The sequence below is a fragment of the Phaenicophaeus curvirostris genome, chromosome 3 (genome assembly GCF_032191515.1).
Source record: "Phaenicophaeus curvirostris isolate KB17595 chromosome 3, BPBGC_Pcur_1.0, whole genome shotgun sequence".
Classification (NCBI taxonomy): Eukaryota; Metazoa; Chordata; class Aves; order Cuculiformes; family Cuculidae; genus Phaenicophaeus; species Phaenicophaeus curvirostris.
Window position 1 is genome coordinate 163,480 of NC_091394.1, and position 25,779 is coordinate 189,258.

The 25,779-nt window shown below is 57.6% G+C and overlaps 2 protein-coding genes across 15 annotated transcripts; both read right to left on the minus strand.

The window, feature by feature from the left end:
* Positions 1-2,193: 2,193 nt before the first annotated feature.
* On the minus strand, positions 2,194-18,098 carry LOC138718722 (uncharacterized). Of its 8 annotated transcripts, XM_069853231.1 has the most exons (8): positions 17,955-18,098; positions 6,817-6,847; positions 6,223-6,332; positions 5,258-5,347; positions 4,286-4,400; positions 3,668-3,847; positions 3,464-3,547; positions 2,194-2,430 (listed from the first exon to the last, which is right to left on the minus strand). In XM_069853231.1, the coding sequence occupies exons 3-8, from the start codon at positions 6,310-6,312 to the stop codon at positions 2,309-2,311; spliced, it is 681 nt and encodes a 226-aa protein (XP_069709332.1). In that variant the 5' UTR covers positions 6,313-6,332; positions 6,817-6,847; positions 17,955-18,098; the 3' UTR covers positions 2,194-2,308. The 8 variants fall into 8 exon arrangements, with proteins under 8 accessions (XP_069709332.1, XP_069709333.1, XP_069709334.1 ...); XM_069853232.1 differs by lacking the exon at positions 17,955-18,098 and having other exon boundaries at positions 6,223-6,329; positions 6,817-7,041; XM_069853233.1 differs by lacking the exon at positions 17,955-18,098 and having other exon boundaries at positions 3,467-3,547; positions 6,817-7,041.
* A 2,624-nt stretch (positions 18,099-20,722) lies between these two features.
* On the minus strand, positions 20,723-25,579 carry LOC138718726 (uncharacterized). Of its 7 annotated transcripts, none has more exons than XM_069853239.1 (7): positions 25,355-25,579; positions 24,760-24,866; positions 23,795-23,884; positions 22,823-22,937; positions 22,197-22,376; positions 21,993-22,076; positions 20,723-20,959 (listed from the first exon to the last, which is right to left on the minus strand). In XM_069853239.1, exons 2-7 carry the CDS (start codon positions 24,847-24,849, stop codon positions 20,838-20,840), a joined length of 681 nt encoding a protein of 226 aa, XP_069709340.1. In that variant the 5' UTR covers positions 24,850-24,866; positions 25,355-25,579; the 3' UTR covers positions 20,723-20,837. The 7 variants fall into 7 exon arrangements, with proteins under 7 accessions (XP_069709340.1, XP_069709341.1, XP_069709339.1 ...); XM_069853240.1 differs by having other exon boundaries at positions 21,996-22,076; positions 24,760-24,869; XM_069853238.1 differs by having other exon boundaries at positions 24,760-24,869.
* Positions 25,580-25,779: the final 200 nt, after the last annotated feature.

The window sequence follows — 25,779 nt, forward strand, 5'->3', positions numbered from 1 at the left end:
ATGGCGGCGCCCGTAAGGAGACAATGCGCATGCGTGCAGTCCAACATGGCGGCGCCCTTAAGGAGACAATGCGCATGCGTGCAGTCCAACATGGCGGCGCCCACAGGCGGTCACTGCGCATGCGTGCAGTCCAACATGGCGGCGCCCACAGGCAATCACCGCGCATGCGTGCAGTCCAACATGGCGGCGCCCATCTGCAATCACCGCGCATGCGTGCAGTCCAACATGGCGGCGCCCTTGTGCAGTCTATGCGCATGCGTGCCGTCCAACATGGCGGCGCCCATGTGCAGTCAATGCGCATGCGTGCCGTACAACATGGTGGCGCCCATATGCAATCACCGCGCATGCGTGCCGTACAACATGGTGGCGCCCATAAGCAGTCACTGCGCATGCGTGCCATGCAACATGACGACGTCCCTTAGGACTCACTGCGCATGCGTGCCGTAGAACATGGCGGCGCACCTCATGGAGCTACTGCGCCCGCTGTCCCCGCGGGGCCCGTTTCCACGGCAGCCTGCCGGCACCGAGCGGAACCCAACGCAGCCTGAGCGAGCCGCGCGGGGCCGAGCCGAGGGGACTCGTGCACCGCGGACAGGGGCGGGGGGGGCTTCAGAGGGGGATGCGGGACGTTGTCCCTCTCCGTTCTGCACCGCTCCCCTCCCCGCGCCCCGCCCTGCTCCCCGCCCCGCCCCTGTGGGCCGTCCCGTCCCCCTCAGCCCCGGGCTGCAGTACCGCTCCGCGGCCACGGCGCGGCAGCACTTGGCACCCCCCATTCATTACCTTGGGCATCGAAGGGCTGTGCGTTCCGCGCTCTGATTGGTCGCTTCTCGATCCCACCTTGTCAGCGCTGCCTTCTGATTGGCTGTTCCTCCGGCTCTGATTGGTCGGTTCTCAATCCCACTTTGCCAGCTTTGTGTTCCGATTGGCTGGGGACTCCGCACTCTGATTGGTCGCCTCTGGATCCCGCTTTGCCCGTGCCGTGTCCTGTGCCCGTTTGATGGACGATTTGCCCTCTTATTGTCAATTTGGCCAGTTTGCACTTATATGCTCAATTTGCCCTTTTATGGTAATTGGCCCAGTTTGCCTTATGTCCTCAATTTGCCCTTATATTGTTAATTTGACCTTTTATGGCAATTGGCCCAGTTTTCCCTTACAGGGCCACTTTTCTCTCTTATGGCAATTTGCCCGTATATGGTCACTTTGCTCTTTTATGGCAGTTGGCCAAGTTCGCCCTCATATACTCAATTTGCCCCTTTATGGCAATTTTCGTTTTTATGGCACTTGGCCCGGTTTGCCCTTATATGGTCAATGATCGGGCCCCTGTGCGCCCCCCCCGCCCGGGGCTGCAGTACCGCCCGCGGCCACGGCAAGGCAGCACTGAGTCGCCACACGTCCCGGGGCTGCAGTACCGCCCCGCGGCCACGACGCGGCAGCACCGAGCCGGCCGAAGCTCTTTTTGCCGTCGTTCCCGTTTTCACCGTTTTCTCCCGTCGCGGGTTCGATCCCGACAGGCGCCGAACCGCCCGGAGCAGCAGCTCCCGCGGCGCTGCCCGCACACCCTCCCCCGCTGCCGGGCTCCGCAGCAGCGCAGACCGCGCCTGCCGCCCCTTCGCTCCGGTCCCGCGGCGAGCAGGGCTGCGCTCACGGGCACCGCGGAGGCCGCGGGCTCCGCTCTCCCCGCCGAGGGGCCGCTCTCCGAGCCCTCTGCGGCCGGGAAACCTCCGAGCGGCGGCTGAAAGGGAGAGGTGGCGCCTCCAGGGGAAAGGCCGCGGCTTTCCCTGCTCCCGCACGCCGTCTCCGGACGACGGACGCCGTTCCGACGGGAGGCCCTGCGGCTGTGCCATACGGGCAGGCTGGAAAGGAACAACTGACCCGCTGCGGGAAAGGACGCGGAATTCCAGTCCGACACGAGGGGACTTTGGAAGCGGCAGACGCATCGACAGTCAGAACACTTTCCTGCCGAACATCCGCACGCCATCGCGATCCGGCACGTGCCTCCGGCCGCCAGCGAGCCCGTCCGAGCCCATCGGCCGCCCGTGCAGCCGGCTGCCAACTCGGAGCCTGCGCAGCACAGCGCTCCCCGTGCCGGACTGTGGCTCGCGGCGCCATCGCCACGTGCCCCAAACGGCCTCCGCCGCCACCTTCTTTCTTCATTTCCAACACTGAATAAGCAAAACGCGTACGGCAGTCGGCGACCGATCAAAAGCTTTAATGTGGACACCACTGGTTTACACGGGGTTGCTCTGGCTTCCCCACACCTGGGCAGAAGAGGCCAAAGGATCCTTGGAGACAGACACGCTCTTCCCAGTCACGCAGCAAAGGTGGCGGCAGCGCGACCGGGACAGAGGGTCTGGACGAGGCCACGTCTTCCACCTGGGCGTGCGCAGGAGGAGAGGAATCCACTTCCTACGCTGCACAGAGGAGAGAGACCTGCAGGAGGGAATGCACAGAAAGGATCGTTAGCAGGGTGATGAGATGAGGCGGCCCTCGGCCCCAGGACAAAAACGCTTTCCTCCTTCACCCATGTTTCCTTCTCTGACCTTCCAACTCCCGCAGCCCCTGCTCTACAGCCCCCACAAAGCAAGCCGAGAAGAGAATCTCCTTCAAAAGAACAGCCAAAGGTTTCACTCATCCCCCCCGAAAGGAAACCGCAAGGAACGGGAGGACTCGCCAGACGGAAAGCAGTGTCACCGGACCAAGTTTCAGAGAAGTCCATAGAGAACGTGATTCGTTTTAACAGTTATTCTGTTAGACGAACTTGGTCAAAAAGAGAAACAAAACCAAACCGAGCCTTACCCCGTGTAAACTCATTACACTAAGATGTTCTAAATCACGCCCGCGTGACAGCCCAGCATAGAAAAGCAGCCCGGGCACCCTGCTATTTATCCTCCTCCTGAGGCACAGAAGGCTCCCCCCGGCACGCCTCTTCTCTTGCCGGGGTCAGACCCGCAACGCGCCGGCTGGCAGGAACCACGTCACTGCACGCAACTCGAGCTTGGCCCAGACTACAGGCCTGAGAAACACGCGCGCGGAGGCGAGAGGTGCGACGGCGAGGCAGCTCTTCCAGACACACGCGTCGGCGCCCGTTCAGCAAGCGCCTGTCACCAAAGCCTCTGCAGGAAAGGGACTCAGCCCGGCAGAGACGGGCAGCGATCGGATGAGGCATTTTGGTTTAGTTCAGGCACGCGACAGTTGTAGGAAGGAACAAAGCCTGGTTTGGCCTCCAGAGGACAAGATGCCTGGATGCGAAGCGAGGCCATGGAGACCACACGGCACTGCCCGCGTGCCGTGCCTCAGACGCAGCTCACCCCCACCCGCACATCAAGCACAGAACCGAGTGTAGGTTTGAGGCTGAGCAGCCACACAAAAGCAACCGCTCCCACTCCTCTCCGCCTGTCAAGAGAGCGGAGAGCAATGAGATCTCCCTCCTATGATCACATGCAAGCCCATCCACGCCAGCAACTACCTGAGACGTCGGGAGACTTCGGCACGGTCAGTGGCCGGTCGCCGGCTTCACTCCTACGCACACCAGGTTTGCCACATGAACCTGTGAAAACAGCAATCAAAGCCAAAAGGAAGCAAACGCTTGCAGTTTTGACGAGGGTGAAACTGGCAGCAGGGGAGTGGGACTGGGGGGGATCATCGGTGCGAAGAAGGCAGGAGGCACCTGTCTGTAAGTGCGCTCGCTGCCTCGGGCACTGGAGCGAGCCACCAGGAAGACGCGAGGCACGCTTCGAGGTTGTGGATTTTACAGAGATCATTCCGCAGGGGTCGGGATCCCGCAGGGGCTCTCTCATCGCCAACACTTCTGCCAGGTTCTCTCTGCTGACAGAGCAAAAGGAAGGAGCTGTTACAGCAAAGTACTCCAAGTAAGCGTGCTTGAAACGAACCACCTCCTACCCCTGCAGCTCTTGCCACCACACACGACATCCCAGCACCCGGTATCCTCTGAGCTGTGCCAGATGGGCCCGAGCCCACCACGCTCCTCTAGCTCTTCCTGCCACTCCGATGCAGCCGGACGGAGGACAAGCGACCGAGACAGAGGCTCTCCTCAAAGGAGGCAGGCGTACTGCGGTTGACCCAGGTACAGCAGCCTCTGAAAGGCCGCGCTTCCATCTCATCACCCCGAGCTCAGCGCCATGGGATACCTTAGCCCTTGAGCTAACAGGAAAAATATTTTAGCAGCCGCTATTTCCCACTCGGTGACCCCCTGAGGCACCGGTTCAGCCACACTTAAAGTAGAGGACAGACGCTGAGGGGGCAGCAATAAGCACGAGAAAATCACCGTTACTCCTCGCGACGGGACAGAAGAATACCGGGCTTTGAAAAAGCAGGGCTGTTCTGCGAGACTTTTGCCAGGTTTTCTGCAACAAGGGCATTCTCTGGACTGGCTTTTTGGGCTGTCAGGAAAGAGACAGAATCACAGAATCATTAGGTTGTAAAAGACCCCAGGATCATTAAGTCCATACCTCTCAGCACCTCACCCACCCGTCCTTTAAACACCTTCAGGGAAGACAACTCAACCACCTCCCTGGGCAGCCTGTTCCGTACGGACCCTTTCCATAAAAAAAAACCTCGCTCTAGAGCCTCAACATCCTTCTTGTGACGAGGGGCCCAGAACTGAACACAGGATTCAAGGTGAGGTCTCACCTGTGCCGAGCACAGACGGAGAATAACCTCCCTGGACCTGCTGGACACGCCGTTTCTGATCCAAGCCAAGATGCCATTGGCCTTCTTGGCCACCTGGGCCACTGCTGGCTCAGGTTCAGTCGCTGGACTGCCATTGGACTCTGCCCAGCGGTCCAGCCTGTTCAGATCCCTTTGGAGCCTCCCTACCTCCCAGCAGATCCACACTTCCACCCAGCTTAGCATCATCCTCAAAAGTTGCTAAGGGTGAACTCAATGCCTTCATCCAGGTCATTGATAAAGACACTGAACAGGACTGGGCCCTGGGAAACCCCACTTGTCACTGGCCTCCAGCTGGAGTTAACTCCATTTCCCACCACTCTCTGGGCCCGGCCATCCAACCAGTTTTCCACCCAGGAGAGTGCACACCTGTCCAAGCCAGACGTGACAGTTTCTCAAGCAGAATGCTGTGAGAAACCATGTCAAAGGCTTTACTGAAGTCCAGGAAGACCACATCCACAGCCTTTCCCTCATCCAGTAAGCAAGTCACTTCGTCATAGAAGGCGATCAGATTAGTTTGGCGAGACCTGCCTTTCATGAACCTGTGCTGACTGGATGTTTCTGCTCTCACCTGAATGGCAATCGCTTCTGTTTCACCATGGGCGCCCTCCTCTTCTTCCGCCGCGAGCGTACAAGAGAGATGGGAAGGCTCCATAGTGCTCTGCAAGGACGAGGGACATCTAAGAGGTGCGTCTGCATTTCCCCAAGACACTCGAGGTACCTTAACTCTACAGTTACCATTAAGAATGCGACAACTCCCCTTACACGCCACTGTTACCAGACGTATTTTAACACAAATACTAAAAAGAAGTCTAAAAAGACGTTAAGCTTCAAAACAGACAAGAAGGCTAAACAGGTATTCAGTGTAACTGGAAACAGAGAAATGTCTGAACCGAGAGGATCTGCAGCAAGCGTAACGGATGTTGCAGTGTTGTAAAACTCTGTGACACAGAAGAGTTTTAAATGCAAAGAAGCCTGGTTGTAGAAGGGAATCAAAGAAGCGACCTCCCTCCTGGCTCTCTCTATACTGACAACATAAAAGCGCTTTCCAAAGCTCCCCTTCTCCTCTTTCCCCTCTTGGCACGCGTGCGGCGTGCTTGCAGTGTTGCGTTGCATGGCATGCATGGCATGTTGCTTGTGTGTGCAGGGCGTGTGTGTGGCTGATGTTTCATCTTCATGGTGTGTGCTAGCGTATGCACTGCCTGGGGATGGCATGTACACTTCACGCACAAAACACGCATGGCCTGTGTGACGTGTTGCTTGCATGTTCAAAGCACGCGCGTGGAGTGTGCGTGGGGTGGTTGTGGCGCTAGCCTGGCACGTGCACGGCGTGTGCGTGGGGACAATGGCTTGTGCGTGGTGTGCACAGGGTCGGCTGGCAAAGCCCACGGCACCCTGGTATTGTCACCTCAATCCGGCATTCACAAACCCGATGCCATCGCTTGCTAACCCAAAGTGGAGAACAGTCCGGCTCGCACCGTCAACTCGATCAACAGTGATTAGCAAAGAGGAGTGAGCCCCGAGAAAGCCACGTACCTGAACGCTGCTGGCCTGGAGGGCACCGCCACGTCGCTTCCCCCCTCGCCCTGGGGAGGGGTCGGGATCCCGCAGGGGCTCTCTCATCATGAGTTGTCAGACTCTCTCTGCTGACAGAGCAATAGGAAGGAGCTGTTACAGCAAAAGACTCCAAGTAACCGTGCTTGAAATGACCCCTCCTGCCCCTGCAGCTCTCGCCACCGCGCACGACACCCCAGAAAAGCGACACCCGCCCCCGCTCTCTCTAGACCGACAACACAAAAGCGCTTTCCAAACCTCCCTTTCCGCTCCTTCCCCTCTTCCCCTCCTCCCCACCTCCTTCTCTCCCCCCTTCTCCTCCCATTGTGCCCCATACTCCCCCCCTGCTTTCCCCCTCTCTCCCCTCCTTCCCTTCCCCCGCTCCCTCCTCCCCCTCCCGAGCGGGGATCTCCCCCGCGGGGCCGCACGCCGAGCGCAGACGCAGCCCCGAAGGCCCCGACCGCCCCTGAGCCCGAGCCGGCCCCGGGAGGGCCGCGGCTCACGGACAGCGAGCCCGGAGCGGCGCCGCCGGCCACAGAGCGCTCCCCCGCGCCTCTCCGGGCGCCTCTGACTCACCCGACCCGGCCCCGTTCGAGCCGCTCCCGACCTGGGGGGGGCACCGGGGCCTTGGGGGGAAAACGGGGTCTTCGAGGCGCTGTCCCTCTCCCAGCCCCAGCCCGCACCCCGTTGGCCGCAGCCGGCGGCGGGCGGGAGGGCAGCGGAGAGCAGAGCCGAGCCGTCCCGAACGGCGCCGCGCGGAGCCGACAGCAGCCGAGCGGATCCGAGCCGCTCTGCGAACCGCCCCGCTCCCCGCCCGGCTCGCCCGCCCCTGGGGGCCGTCCCGTTCCCCCGCCCCCGGCTGCAGTACCGCTCCGCGGCCACGGCGCGGCAGCACTTGGCACACCCCATTCATTTCTTAGGGCATCGAAGGGCTGTGAGTTCCGCGCTCTGATTGGTTCTTTCTGGATTCCACTTTGCCTGTGCCGTGTTCTGATTGGCTGTAGATTCCGCACTCTAACTGGTCACTTCTCGATGCCACTTTGCTAGCGCTGTCTTCTGATTGGCTGCATGAACCGCGCTGTGATTGGTCCTTTCTTGATCCCACCTTGCCTGTGCCGTGTTCTGATTGGCTGTGCGTTCCGCGCTCTGATTGGTCGCTTCTCGATCCTGCTCTGCCTGTGCCGCCTTCGGATTAGCTTTAGCCCTTTTATGGTCATATTGCCCTGTGACGGCAATTGTCCCGGTTTGCCCTTATAGTCTCAATTTCCTTTTTAACGGTCAATCTATCCTTTTATGGCAATTGGACAAGTTTGCCCTTGTATGATCAATTCGCCCTTTTATTTTCAATTTGCCCTTTTATGATTTATTTGTCCTTTTAGGGCAATTTGCCCTGTTTGTCTTATATGGTAAATTTGCCATTTCAAGAGCAATTTTCCCAGTTTGCCTTATACGCTAAATTTGCCATTTCAAGAGCAATTTTCCCAGTTTGCCTTATACGCTCAACTTGCCCTTATACTGTTAATGTCACCTTTTATGCCAATTGGCCCAGTTTTCCCTTATATGATCAATTTGCTCTTTTATGGCAATTAAAGTAGTTTGCCCTTACACGGTCAATGACAGGGACCCTGTGCGCCCGCCCAATCCCCCCGGCTGCAGTACCGCTCCGCGGCCACGGCGCGGCAGCACTGAGTCCCCCCGTTCTCCCCGAGCGCAGGGATCCCGCCCCCGGCCGCGCTGCCGCCGCTGATTGGCCGCCGCGCTCCGAGTGACGAGCGGCTCAGCCAACGGGGGGAGGAAGCCGGGGGGAGGCGCGGCCTTTGAAAGCCGACGGGGCGGGGAGGGGGGGAGGATCTTTAACCCCTCGCTGTGTTTTGCGGAATCAAACTCTATAACTCAGGGTGCGCGGCGGGGGTTGGGGCACGAGTGTCGCTCCGTGTTGTGTTGTTCTGTGTTTCCATGTCCTTCCGTGTCGCTCCTTATCGTCTTATATGGCGAATTTACCCTTTTATGGTGAATTTGCCCTTTTATGGTCAAGTTACCTTTTTATGGATATTGGCCTTTATACGGTCAATTTTTCCTTTATGGTCAATTTGCCCTTTTATGGTCAATTTTCCCTTCTATTGGCGGTTGCCTCACTCAAGATGGCGGCGATCCCATCCGTCTTCTTCCCAGTGTCCTCACTCAAGATGGCGTCGTGACCTCTCATTACCCTCACTCAAGATGGCGGCGACACCGACACGCCATGCCCTCACTCAGGATGGCGGCGAGAACACCCCCTTCCGCACCCGTACCCTCACTAAATATGGCGGCGACACCAACACGCCATGCCCTCAGTCATGATGGCGGCGGCACCAAGACGCCATGCCCTCACTCAAGATGGCGGGGAAACCCCCCGTGCCCTCACTAAAGATGGCGGAGAGATATTCCCCCCCCCCTTGCCCTCACTCAAGATGGCGGCAAAGACGACACGCCTTTACCTCATTCAAGATGGCGGCGGTAACCGTGCCCTACCTCATGAGGGCGGCGACACCGGAACATCGTGGCCTCACTAAAGATAGAGATGGGCCTGCCAGTCTCCCTCCCCCGTGCCTTCAAGATTGCGGAGAATACAACACGCCGTGCCCTCACTGAAGATGGTGGCGTGCCTACCCGTCTCTCCCCTCGTGCCCTCACTCAAAATGGCGGCGACACCAATACGCCATACCCACACTCAAGATGGCGGCGTGCCCGCGCATTCTCACTCTCCCTTGCCCTCACTCAGGATGGCGGCAGTTGCCTCGTGCCCTCACTCAAGATCGCAGCGACACCGACACGTCACGTCCTCACTCAGGATGGCAGCGAGGACACCCCCCCGCCCCCTCCCGCGGCCTCACTAAAGATGGGAGCAATACAGACACGCCGGACCCTCATTCAAGAAGGCGGCAACACCGACACCCATGCCCTCACGCAAGATGGCGGCGAGAACTCCCCGTGCCCTCACTAAAGATGGCGGTGAGTCCCCCCCCACCCTTGCCCTCACTCAAGATGGCGGCGGCAACCGTCCCCTCCCTCAAGAGGGCGGTGACACCGGAACATCGTGGCCTCACTAAAGATAGAGGTGGGTCTGCCACTCTCCCTCCCCCGTACCCTCAAGATTGCGGAGAATACAACACACCATGCCCTCACTGAAGATTGTGGCGAGCCCACCCTTCTCTCTCCCCCTGCCCTCACTCAAGATGGCGGCGATGCCAATACGCCATACCCTCACTCAAGATGGCGGCGACACCGACACGCCCTGCCCTCACTCAAGACGGCGGGGGGCCCGCCCCGACTCTCTCACCGTCTCTTCACTCAAGAGTTTTCGGTAATTCGCCCAGTTCGCCCTTTTAAGGCGTTTTCCCAGTTTGCCTTATATGGTCGATTTGCCCTTAGAGGGTCAGTTCGCCCTTCTGTTGTTTTGGGGAATCACCCTCTCTCACTCTGTTAAGGGTTAGGAAGCAGGTGTGTGTGACGTGCGGGCATATGAGACAGGGGAAAAGCTCGAAAAACTTAGAGGGCTTCGCTCACTGAAATAGGCACTGTCTGCCAGCAAAGGCCTCCAAGACCCTGGATGGTGATAAGGGAGGAGCTCAGTCACTGATAAGGGGAAGCCGAGTGCCTCCTGCTCTGCGGACTCGGAGCTCGACCTGGACGAGAAGGCGCCTGCGCACAGACTGGGCTCACGGACGATTCACGAGGAAGATGGAGGCGACTTCAGCCCTGAGCCCCACACCACGACACTGCGCCTGCGCAAGTACGGGAGAAGCTTCTCCAATCTAATTATATCTGCTTGTTAGACCATATGGTGTGTGAGTTAGGAATTTTTGGATTGGCATTTCCTCAGTGACTAAAGATGCAAGATCCATATCAGGTCCTAATTATCATTCTTGCTTCTGCAGACAGTCCCTTTCTGTTCTCATGATAATCTCCGGCCTCACATCAATAAAGGAGTCAGGCACGGCAGCAAGCCCTCCCCACTATGGTGAGGAGGAAAACAGAGCCTGTTTAACAGAGGGAGTTCCCTAGCTCCATGGGAAGGCGCTTGCATTATCCATTCCCTCCAGTTATACAATTGTTTCGGTTACTCCCTGTGTGAAATTCCATGTGAGGATGTACTGCAGAAGCCAGAACCAAACCGAGGGCATTGTCCAAGCAACACACAGCAACTCCAGCTGAGAGAGACACGACGTGGACAGGGCTGGCAGTGCCCTCTGCGCTAACTCGCATAAACCTCACTGCATCCCAATGTGAAAACCAGTTCACCCTGCACAGTGACTCCATTAAGTACCTTTACGGAGCAGAGACTGCCAATTGTATTTAACTGTGCCAAGCCACGTGATGGTTTTGGAACAACTTCTAGAAACGGCAGAGACCGAGTTAGGGCTGAGCTCTATTTACAGTAAAATTGTAGCAGTTTTGGTCGGCATTACAGTCTGAAATAAAATACATAAAATATGGAAAAAAAACCCAGCTTGGCTAGGAAGAGGCAAGCTAACAGTTTTCTTGGGCATTTCGTCAAAAAGTTCTGGGCAAACATAATTTTCAACTGCTTACGACACAAACCCCAAATTAAACAAACCACCTCTGGCAAAAACAGTAACAGCTATCGCTAAAACTACACTGGAAATCTTATTTAGGCTGAGCCTAAATCCTTAGGGCCCCAATAGATTAAAAAAAAAAAAAAAGCTAAAAAAAATAATCCCTACTTCTACTAATAAAACAAGAACAAAGAAAGACGACATTGACTGCAAACGTTTGTGGTAACATTTCTCTGAAGCTGCCACATTGCAAACCAATTTTACTCTAAGACTAAAAAGCAAATCCACAAGCAAAAGCATTACCTGAAACTCAAAGAAGAAACGATGACTGTAGGCTCAAATGCACCACGAAGAAAACCACTCCACTGTTCAAAACCCAGCAAAGAAAGGAAGAAAGGCAGGCTTCTGTAGCCCCTTTCTTCACTGAATGCTCTAGCTGCAGGGGAGAGCCAGCTCTAAATCAAGAGGCCTTTTAAGGGGCAAACTCTTCACCTGTACCTAATTGCTGACCACAGGTGTGGCACAGTCTTAACCAACCCAACTATGACCTTCAGAGGTTTTTCAACAAGACCCACCCTTTTAACAGCAAAACTATAGCATCCCACTTAGGATGGGTAATAAGAAATTACTCCTAAGTATAAAATGTTGGTGGTTTACTGGAAGTTCAATGTATGACAGCCAGGCTTGATTGAAATGACATAAAATTATAGATGTTATTAAGCCACCAAACGTCAATTATCATTGTTAAAAAAATGTACAGATTAAAAGATTCCTTCCATGTTCTGGCTGCTGAGATACAGTGCGTTGAAGCGTATTGGTAACAGTTACACACAACATGCTTTACATAAGCACAGTCCCATCTGCCGTTTAGATAGAACTGAACTTCTATTAAACTTCTTTAACCTGTCTCATGCAGTAGCAAATTCAGGGACACTCCCATTTCTCAGCAGCGGGACAAGCAGCAAACTCTAAAGGGCGTGTTCCACTGTTTCTGGTCGATCCTCTTCTTGCCATTTTCCCAGCAGTCTTCCCGTCACATTCAGCCACGTCTTACGCGTAATCACGAGGCTAAAACTCAAGTCCAATAAAGCTGTCTTAGAGAAACTAAAAAAGAGAGCAGACATAAGAGGAAAGGCTGTGTCTCCCCGCACTCCCCCCAGCCCCATGCGGCACCCCGGGCAGGGACAGGAGGGTTTCGGGGGGACGGGAGGGACACGGGGCGCTGTCCCTCTCCCAGTCCCAGCCTGCATCCCCTTGGCCACAGCCAGCGGGAGGGCAGCGCGCTGCCGTGTCTGTGGTGCGTGTGAGCATGTACGAGGCATAAACATAACAAGCACATGGTGTGTGTGGTGTGTGTGACATGTTCCTTGTGTGTGCAAGGCGTGTGTGTGTCATGTGGATGGGGTGGTTATGGCATAAGCCTGGCACGTGCACAGCGTGTGCATGGGCGCAGTGGAGTACGCAAGGCATGGCGTATGCATAGGGTGAGCATAGCGTGAGCCTAGAATGTGTATGGCGTGTGCATGGGGCACTCACCTTTGCCTCGAAGCAGAGCCCTGCCTTCAGGTCTCACAGCCCTTTCTTCTCCTTCACGAAGCCAGGATCGGGAATCGGGTTTCAGTCACCTCCCGTGACAGAACCCTCCAGCCGTGTGCAAGTTCTCGCCAGAGAAGCGGCTCTAGTTCCCTTGCCGGCCCCCAACAGAAGGATGCTCACGACGTCTGTTCTCATCCCTTTCAGCAGTGGAAACTCCTTTGTTCACCAGGCATCAGCGTTTCTCCCCACTTTGAATCTAGCTGGCCGCTTGCCTCGCTCTGGTTTTCTCGGCCTTGCAGCCCATCCTCGGCCCGCTCTAGAGGGGAAGAGAAAGCAGAGAGCGGCTTTCACACGGCTCCGAGGAGACACACCACCCGCAGGACACTCTTCACGTAAGTGCGTCACCCATCTCCCATGTGTCCCCTCCCTGCACGAAGGGTGTCTTTGGCACAACAATCCACAGGCAGCAGCAGAGGTTACTGCAGTTGGTGAATCCACAAACTTCCCTTTCTATGGGACCTGGGAGCATACGGAGCCTTCTGCGTTCGCTTGAAGGATGAGATCTGCCCAATCTGTGCAGAGAGAGGCAACAGAAGCCACTTCAGCTGCAGACACCCTCATGCTAAGGAGGCTCCCGGTGCTGCCGGCTCTCGTGTGGCGAGGACGCCCAACACCGCGTCACCTTTCCACCCCTAGAGCTGGACCCTCTGGCTTAGCAAGCAGATCGGCGGTCTCAGCACACGGCCTCCGCACTGGAAAAATTCAGACCCACGGGACGACCCCACAACAGCTTCCAGCTGCAGATCCCAAAAGCGAAGCTACCCGCTTAGTTACACCACCATCCGTCTCCACGCCAAGGGAACATGAACGTTCCACCCTTGCGGGGCCCTGAGGTGCCTCTGCAGGCTCGTCAGGGATCCAACCACCTTCTGAACAGCGTCGGACGGCCTGCACGCATTCTGCTCGGCCATCGCCTTCCCCGGGGCTTTCACCCGACAGCCGTGACGCAACATCAACTCGTGCGTAAGCGCACACGTACACACGTGCAAAGGAACGCGAAAGGGCAACAACACGAGGCCTCGCTCGGCAACGATGCCATGAAGATGGTCCCACAGCCCTTTCGTTTAGCCAGCGGAGAGCAGATAAAGTTCATCCTCCTCCTCCCCCCGTGCCGTGCCAGCTCACTCACCGTTACTCCTCACGACGAGATGGAAGGTGGAAGAATATCGGGCTTTGAAAAAGCAGGGAAGTTCTGCGAGACTTTTGCCAGGTTTTCTGCAGTAAGGACATTCTCCAGACTGGCTTTTTGGGCTGTGAGGTAAGAGAGACGTGCACGATACGTTAAGGAATTTTTAACGCCACCTCGGAATACCATCACGATGCTAACAGAGTCATTTGTCCAGTTACAGGCGACAATCGGAGCATAAGTAAGAAAACAGAAAAAGCCCCCCACCCCCACGCACGATGAACAACGATGTGGTCAACGACAGGACCACGCCACTGGCACAGAAGCCGGGCCGATACACCGAGCCCTCATCCACAGAGAAACAAACGGAGGAGCCAGAAGCTGCTTCCAGAACCAGGAGTCAGCATCACAAACGTCACCCTCGCTCAGAGCTGCAAAGCGGACGTTTCTCCTCTCACCTGAATGGCAACCGCTTCCCTTTCACCCATGGGCGCCCTCCTCTTCTTCCGCCGCGAGTGTATGAGAGAGATGGAAAGGCTCCACAGCGCTCTGCAAAGATGAGGGACCTCTAAGAGGTGCGTCTGCATTTCCCCAAGGTACTTGAGGTACCTTAACTCTACAGTTACCGTTAAAAACGCAACAACTCCCCTTCCGTACCACTGTTACGGGACATAGTTTCACACAAACACTAAAAAGAAGTCTAAAAAGATGCTAAGCCTCAAAATAGATGAGAAGGCTGAACAGGTATTCTGTGTAACTGGAAACAGAGAAACGTCTGAACCAAGAGGATCTGCAGCAAGCGTTACGGATGTTGCACCATTATAAACCCTGTGACACGGAAGGGTTTTAAATGCAAAGAAGCCTGGTTGTAGAAGAGAATCAAAGAAGCGACCTCCCCCCTGGCACTCTCTACACTAACAACATAAAAGCGCTTTCCAAAGCTCCCCTTCTCCTCCTTTCCCTCTTCGTGTGTGTGCAGCATGCTTGCAGTGTGGCTGGCATGTCACCTTCATGGTATGTGCTAGCATGTCCATGGCATGTGTATGGTATGTACACAGCCCGTACATAACATACACATGGAGTGTGTGGCATGCGTGGCATGTTGGCTGCATGTGGAAGGCGTGTGCGTGACATGTGCTTGACTGTTGTGGCATGAGCCTGGAATGTGCATGGAAGCAGTGGCCTGTGTGTGGAGTGCGTGGCACGTACACAACACATGCATGGCATGTTGCCTGCGTGTGCAATATATGCGTGTGCAATATATGCGTGTGGTATGTGGTATGCTGCTTGTGTGTGCAAGGTGTGTGCATGGCGTGTGCCTGGCTGGTGTGTGGCATGCCACTTGCATGTTCAAAGCACGTGCATGGGGTGGTTGTGGCGCTAGCCTGGCACGTGCATGGCGTGTGCATGGGGGCAGCACAATGTGCACGGGGGGTGAATTGCATGTGTGGGGCGTGGGCCTGGCATGTGTGTGCCATGTTCATGCTGCGTGGCGTGCACAGGGTCGGCTGGCGAAGCCCCTGCCACCCTAGTATTGTTGTCTCGATCCAGCGTTCACTAAACGCGATGCCGTCACATGCTAACCCAAAGCGGAGAATGCTTCGGCTCGCGCCGTCAACACGACCAACAGTGATTAAGAAAGAGTAATGAGTCCCGAGGAAGCCACATACCCAAATCCTGCTGGCTTGGAGGGCACCAGCACGTCGCTTCTTCCTCTCTCCCTGAGGAGGCGTCGGGATCCCACAGGAGCTCTCTCATCATCAATACTTCTGTCAGATTGTCTCTGCTGACAAAGCAAAAAGAATCATAGAATCATAGAATCCATAGGTTGGAAAGGACCCACTGGATCATTGAGTCCAACCATTCCCATCAACCACTAAACGATGCCCCTCAGCACCTCATCCACCCGTCCTTTAAACACCTGCAGGGAAAGTGACTCAACCCCCGCCCTGGGCAGCCTCTGCCAGGGACCAATGACCCTTCCCGTGTAATATTTTATCCTGATGTTCAGCCTGAACTTCCCCTGGTGGAGCTTGAGGCCATTCCCTCTCATCCTGTCTCCTGTCACCTGGGAGAAGAGCCCAGCTCCCTCCTCTCCACAATCTCCCTTCAGGTAGTTGTAGAGAGCAATAAGGTCTCCCCTCAGCCTCCTCTTCTCCAGGCTAAACAACCTCAGCTTAGTGTCATCCACAAACTTGCTAAGGGTGCACTCAACCCCTTCATCCAGGTCATTGATAAAGACATTGAACAGGGCTGGACCCAGCACTGAGCCCTGGGGAACCCCACTTGTCTCTGGCCTCCAGCTGGAGTTAACTCCATTTCCCACCACTCTCTGAGCCCGGCCATCCAACCAGTTTTCCACCTAGGAGAGTGTGCGCCCGTGCAGCCCAGAGGCTGACAGTTTTTGAAGCAGAATGCTGCGAGAGACTGTGTCAAAGGCTTTACTGAAGTCCAAGAAGGCAACATCCACAGCCTTTCCCTCATCCAGCAGCCGAGTCACTTTGTCATAGAAGGCTAACAGGTTTGTTTGACAAGACCTGCCTTTTGTGAACCCATGTTGACTGGGCCTGATCACCTGGCTCTGTTGCATGTGCTTCACGATAGCACTCAAGATCACCTGCTCCATGACTTTTCCCAGCACTGAGGTCAGACTGACAAGGCCTGGAGTTCCCTGGATCCTCCCTGCAACCCTTCCTGTAGATGGGCACAACATCAGCCTCCAGTCCAGTGGAACTGCCCCAGTCAGCCAGGACTGTTGGAAGATGATGGAAAGGGGTTTGGCCAGCACATCCACGGCTCCTTTAATACTCTTGGGTGGATCCCATCTGGCCCCATAGACCTGTGGTGTCTAGCTGGGCAAGCAAGGCTCTGACCACCTCCTCTTGGATCATGGGAGCCTCATTCTGCTCCTTTAATTCCTGGGTTTGTACACAGAGGGAACAACCTTCCTTACTATTAAAGATGGAGGCAAAGAAGGCACTAAGTACCTCAGCCTTGCCCTCGTCCCCTGTCACGGTTGTCCCTTCTGCACCCAATAGGAACTGAACACTCTCCCTAGTCCTCCTTTTATTGTCATTGTATTTATAGAAAGATTTTCTGTTATCTTTCACAGACTTAGCCAATTTGATTTCTAGTTGGGCCTCAGCCCCCCTCATTTTCCCTCTGCATGATCTCACTTCCTCCCTGTAGTTCACCCAAGATGCCTGTCCCTTCTTCCAAAGCTCATAGACCCTCCTCTTTTTTTTGATGTCTCTCAAGTCTCCCTATCAACTATCTCCCTAGTCAACCAAGCTGTTTTTCTCCCCTGCCGGCTCCTTTTCCGGAGCATGGCGATGGCTTGCTGCTGAGCTGCTAGGATTTCCTTTTTGAAGAGCTCCCAGCCCTCGTGGGCTCCCCTGCCCTTAAGGACTGTCTCCCACGGGACTTTCCCAACCAGCCTTCTGAACAGTCCAAAGTCTGCCCTCTGGAAGTTTAATGTGACTGTTGTGCTAATCTCCCTCTTCACCTCACCTAGAACTGAAAACCCCATCATCTCGTGATCGCTTTGTCCCAGGCGTCCTCCTACCACATTCCCCACAGGCCTTCTCTGTTCATGAACAGCGGGTCCACGAGGGCACCTTCCCCTGTCAGTTCACTCACCAGCTGTGTGAGGAAGTTGTCTTCCACGCACTCCAGGAACCTCCTAGACTGCTTCCTCTCCGCTGTATTGTACTTCCAGCAGATATCTGGAAGATTGAAGTCTCCCACGAGGACCAGAGGCAGCAATCTTGAGACTATCCCCAGTTGTTTATAGAAGAGCTCATCAGCTGCTTCTTCTCGGCTGGCTGGTCTGTAACAGACTCCATCACAACATCAGCCTTCTTGTGGGCTCCCCTGATTTCAACCCACGGGCACTCAGTCCCCTCCTCCCCATAATCCTGTATCAAAGCAAAAGGAACGAGCTGTTAGGGCAAAAGACTCCAAGTAACCGTGCTTGAAATGAACCCCCCCTGCCCCTGCAGCTCTCGCCACCGCGCACGACACCCCAGAAAAGCGACACCCGCCCCCGCTCTCTCTAGACCGACAACACAAAAGCGCTTTCCAAACCTCCCTTTCCGCTCCTTCCCCTCTTCCCCTCCTCCCCACCTCCTTCTCTCCCCCCTTCTCCTCCCATTGTGCCCCATCCTCACCCCTTGCTTTCCCCCTCTCTCCCCTCCTTCCCTTCCCCCGCTCCCTCCTCCCCCCCCCGAGCGGGGATCTCCCCCGCGGGGCCGCACGCCGAGCGCAGACGCAGCCCCGAAGGCCCCGACCGCCCCTGAGCCCGAGCCGGCCCCGGGAGGGCCGCGGCTCACGGACAGCGAGCCCGGAGCGGCGCCGCCGGCCACAGAGCGCTCCCCCGCGCCTCTCCGGGCGCCTCTGACTCACCCGAGCCCGGCCCCGTTCGGGCCGTTCACGACCTGGGGGGGACACGGGGGCCCTGGGGGCGCTGTCCCTGCCCCAGCCCGCACCCCGTTGGCCGCAGTGGCGGCGGGCGGAAGGGCAGCGGAGAGCAGAGCCGAGACGTCCCGAACGGCGCCGCGCGGCTGCAAGCCGCTCTTCTCCTCTCTCCCCGCCCCGCCCCTCCCGGCTCGCCCGCCCCTGTGGGCCGTCCCGTTCCCCCGCCCCGGGCTGCAGTACCGCTCCGCGGCCACGACGCGGCAGCACTGAGTCCCCGCCCCATTCATCCCGAGCGCAGGGATTCCGGCCAATGGGAGCGCTCGCTGCAGGGCCCGCCCTACAGCCGTTCTACGGGCGTTGATTGGCTGGCGGTGGCTGAGCGGAGGATCCACTGCGCATGCGTGCCGTAGGACGTGGTGGTGCGTATAATGTAGCCACTGCGCATGCGTGCCGTACAACATGGCGGCACCTACAATGTAGCCAATGCGCATGCGTAGTGTACAACATGGCGGCGCCCATTTACAGTCACTGCGCATGCGTGCAGTCAAACATGGCGGCGCCCGTAAGGAGACAATGCGCATGCGTGCCGTCCAACATGGCGGCGCCCGTAAGGAGACAATGCGCATGCGTGCAGTCCAACATGGCGGCGCCCTTAAGGAGACAATGCGCATGCGTGCAGTCCAACATGGCGGCGCCCACAGGCGGTCACTGCGCATGCGTGCAGTCCAACATGGCGGCGCCCACAGGCAATCACCGCGCATGCGTGCAGTCCAACATGGCGGCGCCCATCTGCAATCACCGCGCATGCGTGCAGTCCAACATGGCGGCGCCCTTGTGCAGTCTATGCGCATGCGTGCCGTCCAACATGGCGGCGCCCATGTGCAGTCAATGCGCATGCGTGCCGTACAACATGGTGGCGCCCATATGCAATCACCGCGCATGCGTGCCGTACAACATGGTGGCGCCCATAAGCAGTCACTGCGCATGCGTGCCATGCAACATGACGACGTCCCTTAGGACTCACTGCGCATGCGTGCCGTAGAACATGGCGGCGCACCTCATGGAGCTACTGCGCCCGCTGTCCCCGCGGGGCCCGTTTCCACGGCAGCCTGCCGGCACCGAGCGGAACCCAACGCAGCCTGAGCGAGCCGCGCGGGGCCGAGCCGAGGGGACTCGTGCACCGCGGACAGGGGCGGGGGGGGCTTCAGAGGGGGATGCGGGACGTTGTCCCTCTCCGTTCTGCACCGCTCCCCTCCCCGCGCCCCGCCCTGCTCCCCGCCCCGCCCCTGTGGGCCGTCCCGTCCCCCTCAGCCCCGGGCTGCAGTACCGCTCCGCGGCCACGGCGCGGCAGCACTTGGCACCCCCCATTCATTACCTTGGGCATCGAAGGGCTGTGCGTTCCGCGCTCTGATTGGTCGCTTCTCGATCCCACCTTGTCAGCGCTGCCTTCTGATTGGCTGTTCCTCCGGCTCTGATTGGTCGGTTCTCAATCCCACTTTGCCAGCTTTGTGTTCCGATTGGCTGGGGACTCCGCACTCTGATTGGTCGCCTCTGGATCCCGCTTTGCCCGTGCCGTGTCCTGTGCCCGTTTGATGGACGATTTGCCCTCTTATTGTCAATTTGGCCAGTTTGCACTTATATGCTCAATTTGCCCTTTTATGGTAATTGGCCCAGTTTGCCTTATGTCCTCAATTTGCCCTTATATTGTTAATTTGACCTTTTATGGCAATTGGCCCAGTTTTCCCTTACAGGGCCACTTTTCTCTCTTATGGCAATTTGCCCGTATATGGTCACTTTGCTCTTTTATGGCAGTTGGCCAAGTTCGCCCTCATATACTCAATTTGCCCCTTTATGGCAATTTTCGTTTTTATGGCACTTGGCCCGGTTTGCCCTTATATGGTCAATGATCGGGCCCCTGTGCGCCCCCCCCGCCCGGGGCTGCAGTACCGCCCGCGGCCACGGCAAGGCAGCACTGAGTCGCCACACGTCCCGGGGCTGCAGTACCGCCCCGCGGCCACGACGCGGCAGCACCGAGCCGGCCGAAGCTCTTTTTGCCGTCGTTCCCGTTTTCACCGTTTTCTCCCGTCGCGGGTTCGATCCCGACAGGCGCCGAACCGCCCGGAGCAGCAGCTCCCGCGGCGCTGCCCGCACACCCTCCCCCGCTGCCGGGCTCCGCAGCAGCGCAGACCGCGCCTGCCGCCCCTTCGCTCCGGTCCCGCGGCGAGCAGGGCTGCGCTCACGGGCACCGCGGAGGCCGCGGGCTCCGCTCTCCCCGCCGAGGGGCCGCTCTCCGAGCCCTCTGCGGCCGGGAAACCTCCGAGCGGCGGCTGAAAGGGAGAGGTGGCGCCTCCAGGGGAAAGGCCGCGGCTTTCCCTGCTCCCGCACGCCGTCTCCGGACGACGGACGCCGTTCCGACGGGAGGCCCTGCGGCTGTGCCATACGGGCAGGCTGGAAAGGAACAACTGACCCGCTGCGGGAAAGGACGCGGAATTCCAGTCCGACACGAGGGGACTTTGGAAGCGGCAGACGCATCGACAGTCAGAACACTTTCCTGCCGAACATCCGCACGCCATCGCGATCCGGCACGTGCCTCCGGCCGCCAGCGAGCCCGTCCGAGCCCATCGGCCGCCCGTGCAGCCGGCTGCCAACTCGGAGCCTGCGCAGCACAGCGCTCCCCGTGCCGGACTGTGGCTCGCGGCGCCATCGCCACGTGCCCCGAACGGCCTCCGCCGCCACCTTCTTTCTTCATTTCCAACACTGAATAAGCAAAACGCGTACGGCAGTCGGCGACCGATCAAAAGCTTTAATGTGGACACCACTGGTTTACACGGGGTTGCTCTGGCTTCCCCACACCTGGGCAGAAGAGGCCAAAGGATCCTTGGAGACAGACACGCTCTTCCCAGTCACGCAGCAAAGGTGGCGGCAGCGCGACCGGGACAGAGGGTCTGGACGAGGCCACGTCTTCCACCTGGGCGTGCGCAGGAGGAGAGGAATCCACTTCCTACGCTGCACAGAGGAGAGAGACCTGCAGGAGGGAATGCACAGAAAGGATCGTTAGCAGGGTGATGAGATGAGGCGGCCCTCGGCCCCAGGACAAAAACGCTTTCCTCCTTCACCCATGTTTCCTTCTCTGACCTTCCAACTCCCGCAGCCCCTGCTCTACAGCCCCCACAAAGCAAGCCGAGAAGAGAATCTCCTTCAAAAGAACAGCCAAAGGTTTCACTCATCCCCCCCGAAAGGAAACCGCAAGGAACGGGAGGACTCGCCAGACGGAAAGCAGTGTCACCGGACCAAGTTTCAGAGAAGTCCATAGAGAACGTGATTCGTTTTAACAGTTATTCTGTTAGACGAACTTGGTCAAAAAGAGAAACAAAACCAAACCGAGCCTTACCCCGTGTAAACTCATTACACTAAGATGTTCTAAATCACGCCCGCGTGACAGCCCAGCATAGAAAAGCAGCCCGGGCACCCTGCTATTTATCCTCCTCCTGAGGCACAGAAGGCTCCCCCCGGCACGCCTCTTCTCTTGCCGGGGTCAGACCCGCAACGCGCCGGCTGGCAGGAACCACGTCACTGCACGCAACTCGAGCTTGGCCCAGACTACAGGCCTGAGAAACACGCGCGCGGAGGCGAGAGGTGCGACGGCGAGGCAGCTCTTCCAGACACACGCGTCGGCGCCCGTTCAGCAAGCGCCTGTCACCAAAGCCTCTGCAGGAAAGGGACTCAGCCCGGCAGAGACGGGCAGCGATCGGATGAGGCATTTTGGTTTAGTTCAGGCACGCGACAGTTGTAGGAAGGAACAAAGCCTGGTTTGGCCTCCAGAGGACAAGATGCCTGGATGCGAAGCGAGGCCATGGAGACCACACGGCACTGCCCGCGTGCCGTGCCTCAGACGCAGCTCACCCCCACCCGCACATCAAGCACAGAACCGAGTGTAGGTTTGAGGCTGAGCAGCCACACAAAAGCAACCGCTCCCACTCCTCTCCGCCTGTCAAGAGAGCGGAGAGCAATGAGATCTCCCTCCTATGATCACATGCAAGCCCATCCACGCCAGCAACTACCTGAGACGTCGGGAGACTTCGGCACGGTCAGTGGCCGGTCGCCGGCTTCACTCCTACGCACACCAGGTTTGCCACATGAACCTGTGAAAACAGCAATCAAAGCCAAAAGGAAGCAAACGCTTGCAGTTTTGACGAGGGTGAAACTGGCAGCAGGGGAGTGGGACTGGGGGGGATCATCGGTGCGAAGAAGGCAGGAGGCACCTGTCTGTAAGTGCGCTCGCTGCCTCGGGCACTGGAGCGAGCCACCAGGAAGACGCGAGGCACGCTTCGAGGTTGTGGATTTTACAGAGATCATTCCGCAGGGGTCGGGATCCCGCAGGGGCTCTCTCATCGCCAACACTTCTGCCAGGTTCTCTCTGCTGACAGAGCAAAAGGAAGGAGCTGTTACAGCAAAGTACTCCAAGTAAGCGTGCTTGAAACGAACCACCTCCTACCCCTGCAGCTCTTGCCACCACACACGACATCCCAGCACCCGGTATCCTCTGAGCTGTGCCAGATGGGCCCGAGCCCACCACGCTCCTCTAGCTCTTCCTGCCACTCCGATGCAGCCGGACGGAGGACAAGCGACCGAGTTTTCCAAACAGAGGCTCTCCTCAAAGGAGGCAGGCGTACTGCGGTTGACCCAGGTACAGCAGCCTCTGAAAGGCCGCGCTTCCATCTCATCACCCCGAGCTCAGCGCCATGGGATACCTTAGCCCTTGAGCTAACAGGAAAAATATTTTAGCAGCCGCTATTTCCCACTCGGTGACCCCCTGAGGCACCGGTTCAGCCACACTTAAAGTAGAGGACAGACGCTGAGGGGGCAGCAATAAGCACGAGAAAATCACCGTTACTCCTCGCGACGGGACAGAAGAATACCGGGCTTTGAAAAAGCAGGGCTGTTCTGCGAGACTTTTGCCAGGTTTTCTGCAACAAGGGCATTCTCTGGACTGGCTTTTTGGGCTGTCAGGAAAGAGACAGAATCACAGAATCATTAGGTTGTAAAAGACCCCAGGATCATTAAGTCCATACCTCTCAGCACCTCACCCACCCGTCCTTTAAACACCTTCAGGGAAGACAACTCAACCACCTCCCTGGGCAGCCTGTTCCGTACGGACCCTTTCCATAAAAAAAAACCTCGCTCTAGAGCCTCAACATCCTTCTTGTGACGAGGGGCCCAGAACTGAACACAGGATTCAAGGTGAGGTCTCACCTGTGCCGAGCACAGACGGAGAATAACCTCCCTGGACCTGCTGGACACGCCGTTTCTGATCCAAGCCAAGATGCCATTGGCCTTCTTGGCCACCTGGGCCACTGCTGGCTCAGGTTCAGTCGCTGGACTGCCATTGGACTCTGCCCAGCGGTCCAGCCTGTTCAGATCCCTTTGGAGCCTCCCTACCTCCCAGCAGATCCACACTTCCACCCAGCTTAGCATCATCCTCAAAAGTTGCTAAGGGTGAACTCAATGCCTTCATCCAGGTCATTGATAAAGACACTGAACAGGACTGGGCCCTGGGAAACCCCACTTGTCACTGGCCTCCAGCTGGAGTTAACTCCATTTCCCACCACTCTCTGGGCCCGGCCATCCAACCAGTTTTCCACCCAGGAGAGTGCACACCTGTCCAAGCCAGACGTGACAGTTTCTCAAGCAGAATGCTGTGAGAAACCATGTCAAAGGCTTTACTGAAGTCCAGGAAGACCACATCCACAGCCTTTCCCTCATCCAGTAAGCAAGTCACTTCGTCATAGAAGGCGATCAGATTAGTTTGGCGAGACCTGCCTTTCATGAACCTGTGCTGACTGGATGTTTCTGCTCTCACCTGAATGGCAATCGCTTCTGTTTCACCATGGGCGCCCTCCTCTTCTTCCGCCGCGAGCGTACAAGAGAGATGGGAAGGCTCCATAGTGCTCTGCAAGGACGAGGGACATCTAAGAGGTGCGTCTGCATTTCCCCAAGACACTCGAGGTACCTTAACTCTACAGTTACCATTAAGAATGCGACAACTCCCCTTACACGCCACTGTTACCAGACGTATTTTAACACAAATACTAAAAAGAAGTCTAAAAAGACGTTAAGCTTCAAAACAGACAAGAAGGCTAAACAGGTATTCAGTGTAACTGGAAACAGAGAAATGTCTGAACCGAGAGGATCTGCAGCAAGCGTAACGGATGTTGCAGTGTTGTAAAACTCTGTGACACAGAAGAGTTTTAAATGCAAAGAAGCCTGGTTATAGAAGGGAATCAAAGAAGCGACCTCCCTCCTGGCTCTCTCTATACTGACAACATAAAAGCGCTTTCCAAAGCTCCCCTTCTCCTCTTTCCCCTCTTGGCACGCGTGCGGCGTGCTTGCAGTGTTGCGTTGCATGGCATGCATGGCATGTTGCTTGTGTGTGCAGGGCGTGTGTGTGGCTGATGTTTCATCTTCATGGTGTGTGCTAGCGTATGCACTGCCTGGGGATGGCATGTACACTTCACGCACAAAACACGCATGGCCTGTGTGACGTGTTGCTTGCATGTTCAAAGCACGCGCGTGGAGTGTGCGTGGGGTGGTTGTGGCGCTAGCCTGGCACGTGCACGGCGTGTGCGTGGGGACAATGGCTTGTGCGTGGTGTGCACAGGGTCGGCTGGCAAAGCCCACGGCACCCTGGTATTGTCACCTCAATCCGGCATTCACAAACCCGATGCCATCGCTTGCTAACCCAAAGTGGAGAACACTCTGGCTCGCACCGTCAACTCGATCAACAGTGATTAGCAAAGAGGAGTGAGCCCCGAGAAAGCCACGTACCTGAACGCTGCTGGCCTGGAGGGCACCGCCACGTCGCTTCCCCCCTCGCCCTGGGGAGGGGTCGGGATCCCGCAGGGGCTCTCTCATCATGAGTTGTCAGACTCTCTCTGCTGACAGAGCAATAGGAAGGAGCTGTTACAGCAAAAGACTCCAAGTAACCGTGCTTGAAATGAACCCCCCCTGCCCCTGCAGCTCTCGCCACCGCGCACGACACCCCAGAAAAGCGACACCCGCCCCCGCTCTCTCTAGACCGACAACACAAAAGCGCTTTCCAAACCTCCCTTTCCGCTCCTTCCCCTCTTCCCCTCCTCCCCACCTCCTTCTCTCCCCCCTTCTCCTCCCATTGTGCCCCATACTCCCCCCCTGCTTTCCCCCTCTCTCCCCTCCTTCCCTTCCCCCGCTCCCTCCTCCCCCTCCCGAGCGGGGATCTCCCCCGCGGGGCCGCACGCCGAGCGCAGACGCAGCCCCGAAGGCCCCGACCGCCCCTGAGCCCGAGCCGGCCCCGGGAGGGCCGCGGCTCACGGACAGCGAGCCCGGAGCGGCGCCGCCGGCCACAGAGCGCTCCCCCGCGCCTCTCCGGGCGCCTCTGACTCACCCGACCCGGCCCCGTTCGAGCCGCTCCCGACCTGGGGGGGGCACCGGGGCCTTGGGGGGAAAACGGGGTCTTCGAGGCGCTGTCCCTCTCCCAGCCCCAGCCCGCACCCCGTTGGCCGCAGCCGGCGGCGGGCGGGAGGGCAGCGGAGAGCAGAGCCGAGCCGTCCCGAACGGCGCCGCGCGGAGCCGACAGCAGCCGAGCGGATCCGAGCCGCTCTGCGAACCGCCCCGCTCCCCGCCCGGCTCGCCCGCCCCTGGGGGCCGTCCCGTTCCCCCGCCCCCGGCTGCAGTACCGCTCCGCGGCCACGGCGCGGCAGCACTTGGCACACCCCATTCATTTCTTAGGGCATCGAAGGGCTGTGAGTTCCGCGCTCTGATTGGTTCTTTCTGGATTCCACTTTGCCTGTGCCGTGTTCTGATTGGCTG

Bases quoted from the DNA above. Each gene is read 5' to 3' on its own strand.
- LOC138718722 (XM_069853231.1), bottom strand. From the start codon at position 6,312: ATGATGAGAGAGCCCCTGCGGGATCCCGACCCCTCCCCAGGGCGAGGG. The intron at 5,348-6,222 runs GTACGTGGCTTT...TCGTCCTTGCAG, and splicing joins TCCAGGCCAGCAGCGTTCAG to AGCACTATGGAGCCTTCCCA. The intron at 4,401-5,257 runs GTGAGAGCAGAA...CTTTCCTGACAG, and splicing joins CAGAAGCGATTGCCATTCAG to CCCAAAAAGCCAGTCCAGAG.
- LOC138718726 (XM_069853239.1), bottom strand. From the start codon at position 24,849: ATGATGAGAGAGCCCCTGCGGGATCCCGACCCCTCCCCAGGGCGAGGG. The intron at 22,938-23,794 runs GTGAGAGCAGAA...CTTTCCTGACAG, and splicing joins CAGAAGCGATTGCCATTCAG to CCCAAAAAGCCAGTCCAGAG. The intron at 22,377-22,822 runs GTGATTTTCTCG...TTGCTGTAACAG, and splicing joins TCCCGTCGCGAGGAGTAACG to CTCCTTCCTTTTGCTCTGTC.